Below are 4288 nucleotides of genomic sequence, written 5' to 3' on the forward strand. Positions count from 1 at the left end.
TACAAAATATAACCATATTTGTTTTTTTCCACACCATACAAGTTCTTTTTTGTGATGCCATATGGCCTCAATTAATGAGAAATGGCAAATGGGTTATGTATGTATGTGGGCTACACCTACAACAAACATTTTTTATCCAAAACCATTCTTCTAGCCAGGGTTGAGATAATACATTCGCGTCATAATCATGAAATTGAGCATAATTAATGAACTTAATCCTAGCTTATTAGGTGTTCAACCCTGCTTCCTATATAGTATATGTATATGTTTCTCAAAGTTCGGCATCCGCATCATCATCGTTATTATCATCGAAGTGCCAAAAATCAGTGACAACTAACTTTTTTTTTTATTCAATTAGAAGTGAGATTCGAACTCATAATTTTTTGTTGAGTATGGAGTAGTTGAGTAGAATTGTTTATGGTGTGATTAATCCAAAAACTAAACCTATTTTTGAGTTAGCCAAAAATATAATTTAATTAATTAATCATATTGATTTTATATAATAAAATTGGTTAAAAAATTTAAAAATAGTTTTTAACCAATTATAAAAATAAAAACCAATTTTTAAAAATAACCAATTTTTTAAAAAAATCGGTTTTTACATATAAAAATTGGATTTAAAAAAAATTAAAAACCGTTAAAAATCGGTTTTTAATCGATTAAAAACCGATTTTAACCGGTTAAAAATTAATTTTTACAAAAAAATCGGTTAACCAATTTAAACACAAGAATTACATAAAATTTAGTTTTGGTTTTGATTAACTGGTTAAAAATTGGTTTTTAAAATTTGATTTTAGTTAACCACTTTTTAATAGTATGGATATCATTTTTAAAATTGTTTTACCAAAATGTGGTTATAATTTTTTAATTGGTTAATCACAATTTAATTATTTTATGTACACCCCTAATATAAAAAGATTATGCCATTTAAATTATATCTGGTTGGCCAGTGACAATTAACTTAGTAGCATATAGACTCTCATTACTAATACGTTTATCTGGAACCAGAGAATATTCATCTTATAAACATTGAAATTGCCAATGGTTATTTGGTTTTAAATTATTAATAATATCTCCCTCTATGGTTATATCAATGTTCATATTATCCTCCTACGCCAAATTGCCGTGTGAAATTGACTATAAATAAAGTCATTAACCTCATTAGTTTTTAGGCACATAAATAATAAATATGGCCCTCACATTTATAAAATTTTTAACACTATTTCTGTCAATCACAATTTTCGTTTCAATTACTCTCCCTGCAAATTCTGCATCCTCTGATCTTGACAAGCGTTTTCTTCAATGCTTTTCCTTAAAATATCCAAACTCATCAACTGCAGAAGTAGTATTGACCAAGAATAGCACTTCATATGAATCCCTTTTGCAATCTTCCATAAGGAACCTCAGATTCTTGGGAAGTTCAATTCCAAAACCTGACATCATTGTTGCCCCAAAAGAACAATCCCATATACAAGTAGCAATACTGTGTTCAAGGTTACTTGGCATGCAAGTAAGAGTGAGAAGTGGAGGGCATGACTATGAGGGCCTTTCATATGCATCTGATTCTGATGATGTTCCATTCCTAATCATTGATCTCATCAATCTTAGGTCCATAAATATTGACATGGAAGAAGAGAGTGCTTGGGTTGAGGCAGGTGCTACACTTGGAGAACTCTATTATTCAATTGCAAAGGCAAGCAATGTCCATGGATTCCCAGCTGGTAGTTGCCCCTCCGTTGGTGTGGGAGGCCACTTGAGTGGCGGTGGCTTCGGAACCATTTTCAGAAAATACGGTCTGGCTGCCGATCGGGTTAGAGTCATACTAAATTATCATAAATCTATAAAGTCGAGTTGTCATAAATCTACATTTTGTCTTATTTTAAATTTCTTTAGAGTAATGTGGTTGAATTCTAAGCTTTTTTGTCATAAAAATATTAAAAAATGCGAGAAATTATCACTTATTCCCAAAAACTTAAGCTGATATAAGTCTTTACTCTTTAAGACATTTGTCTCCACTAAAGTTTGGAGAATATGAACTTTGTATATATTTTTGTCTTCGTTACTAAAATTTTCTGAATCTATCACTTGCTCAGGTAATTGATGCGCGGATGGTAGATGCGAATGGGAGGATACTGATGAACAGAACTTTAATGGGTGATGACCTGTTTTGGGCCATAAGAGGAGGAGGAGGATCAAGTTTTGGAGTGATCACTGCATGGAAAGTGAAGCTTGTTCAAGTTCCTGAAACAGTGACAATTTTCAATGTTCCAAAAACACTAGATAAGGATAATGCTGTTGCTACCACCAACCTTTTCCTTAAATGGCAAACCATTGCTGACAAGGTTCCGAAAGAACTTTTCTTGCACTCAGTTATGAGTGTCACAAATTCATCCTATGGTGGAAAAACATTGCAAATTTCATTCACAGGGTTGTATCTTGGAACAGCAGAAAATCTTCTACCATTGATGCAGAACAAGTTCTCAGAACTGGATTTGCATTATGTTAACTTCACTGAGATGAGTTGGATCCAATCAGTTCTTTACTTTGCAGGCTATTCAATCAATGATCACTTAGAAGTGTTGCTTTTGAGAAACCAAACATCCCAAAGCTTCAAAGCAAAATCAGATTATGTAACTGAGGCAATTCCCAAGGAAGGTTTAGAGGGTTTATGGAACATGTTACTTGAAGAGAAGAATCCAATATTGATTCTAACACCTTATGGTGGGAGAATGAGTGAGATTTCAGGAACAGAAACACCATTTCCACATAGAAATGGGAGCATATATGGGATTCAATATTTGGTATATTGGGATTCAAATGAAGAAACAGAAAAACATGTGGATTGGATGAGAAGGGTGTATGAATACATGAGAGCTTATGTTTCAAAGGGTCCTAGAGCTGCATATTTGAATTATAGGGACCTTGACTTAGGAATCAACAGAGACAACACAACATATGAAGAAGCAAAATCTTGGGGCTTGAAATATTTTAAGTTTAATTTTGAAAAGTTGGCAATAATAAAGGCTCAAGTTGATCCTGCCAACTTTTTCAGGAATCAGCAGTCCATTCCACCTTTTAACTAGTTTACTCTATCAAATTTACCGTAGAATTTTTTTTTCCACTTACTATTTTATCTTATTTAGTGTTACATTCATTTTAGGATTTGTTTGAACGTTATTCTTAAAAAAAAAAATTTTAAATGATATTTTTAAAAATATTTTTTATAAAAATAAAAATAATTTTATTTTTAGATATCTCATGTAAAAAGATATTTTTATCTATCAATTATGTTTGAATAAAATAAGATAAAAATATTTTTTTATTTATTTAAAAAGTATTTATTTCATGTGTGTTTGGCCAAGACATAGACACTCTAGAACACGTGCCTTGTTTAGTTTGTAAAACACAAAGTTGAGAGAAACACACATGCCCATAAACCTACACAATATTCATGTTTTTTGTGTGTCACTAAATTGATGAGACACGGAATTGAAGTCATGGATACTGATTTAAATTTTTTTTTACTATTTTATCCTTATTAATTTTTTAAAATTTTAAATATCTCCTTCTCTTTTTACAATCCCTAATTTAATTTATGAGGATAAAATAATTATTTTTAGTTATGTAATATCTTATGTTTTGCAACCAAACATAACATTAGACACATAGTGTCATGTCTATTATTTTCAAACACTATACACAAACACAAATATTTTATGTCTTAATGTATACGTCTCAAGTGTAAATGTTTTAATGTTTATGTCTCAATATATACACAAATCAAATGAGTTTATTATGTAAAAATTATCTTTTTTTAAGGAAAAAAATTATTTATTTTTTAATATTTTTATTTTTATTATTAAAAATTTATCAAATATATTAAAAAATAAAAAAATTATTAAAAAAATCTTTTTTTTATCAATTTGATGATGTCCAATCAAATCCTTAGAATTATTAGCTCTATATGCAAATAGTGAAACTTTTGTTGAACTTTAATTCTGTCTTCCATTTTATTTTCGGTTGATTGATCTTAATTTTAACTATAGCAATATTATCTCATTTTTGTTCTCTTTAGTGAGAAACAACAAAGTATTTATTCTGTAGGAACGTAGAAGGTGCATTAATTTTGGTTCCAAATCCATAATTTCTCCCAAAAAAAGTGCTTTAATTTGACAATTGCCTATGTCACTCTACCATCCCATCTCCACTTCCTTATTCAACTCTCATATTGGAAATTTCTCCCATCTTATTCTCTAATTAATATTGGTCTACTTATGTAATTAAACAC

At 30.0% G+C, this 4288-nt stretch overlaps 1 protein-coding gene across 1 annotated transcript; it reads left to right on the forward strand.

Annotated features, from left to right (window-relative positions):
* Positions 1–1189: 1189 nt before the first annotated feature.
* On the forward strand, positions 1190–3083 carry LOC107483193 (tetrahydroberberine oxidase-like). Its single transcript, XM_016103814.3, has 2 exons — positions 1190–1810; positions 2094–3083. Exons 1-2 carry the CDS (start codon positions 1190–1192, stop codon positions 3081–3083), a joined length of 1611 nt encoding a protein of 536 aa, XP_015959300.1.
* The last annotated feature ends 1205 nt before the right edge of the window (positions 3084–4288 follow it).

The sequence above is a fragment of the Arachis duranensis genome, chromosome 4 (genome assembly GCF_000817695.3).
Source record: "Arachis duranensis cultivar V14167 chromosome 4, aradu.V14167.gnm2.J7QH, whole genome shotgun sequence".
Classification (NCBI taxonomy): domain Eukaryota; kingdom Viridiplantae; phylum Streptophyta; class Magnoliopsida; order Fabales; family Fabaceae; genus Arachis; species Arachis duranensis.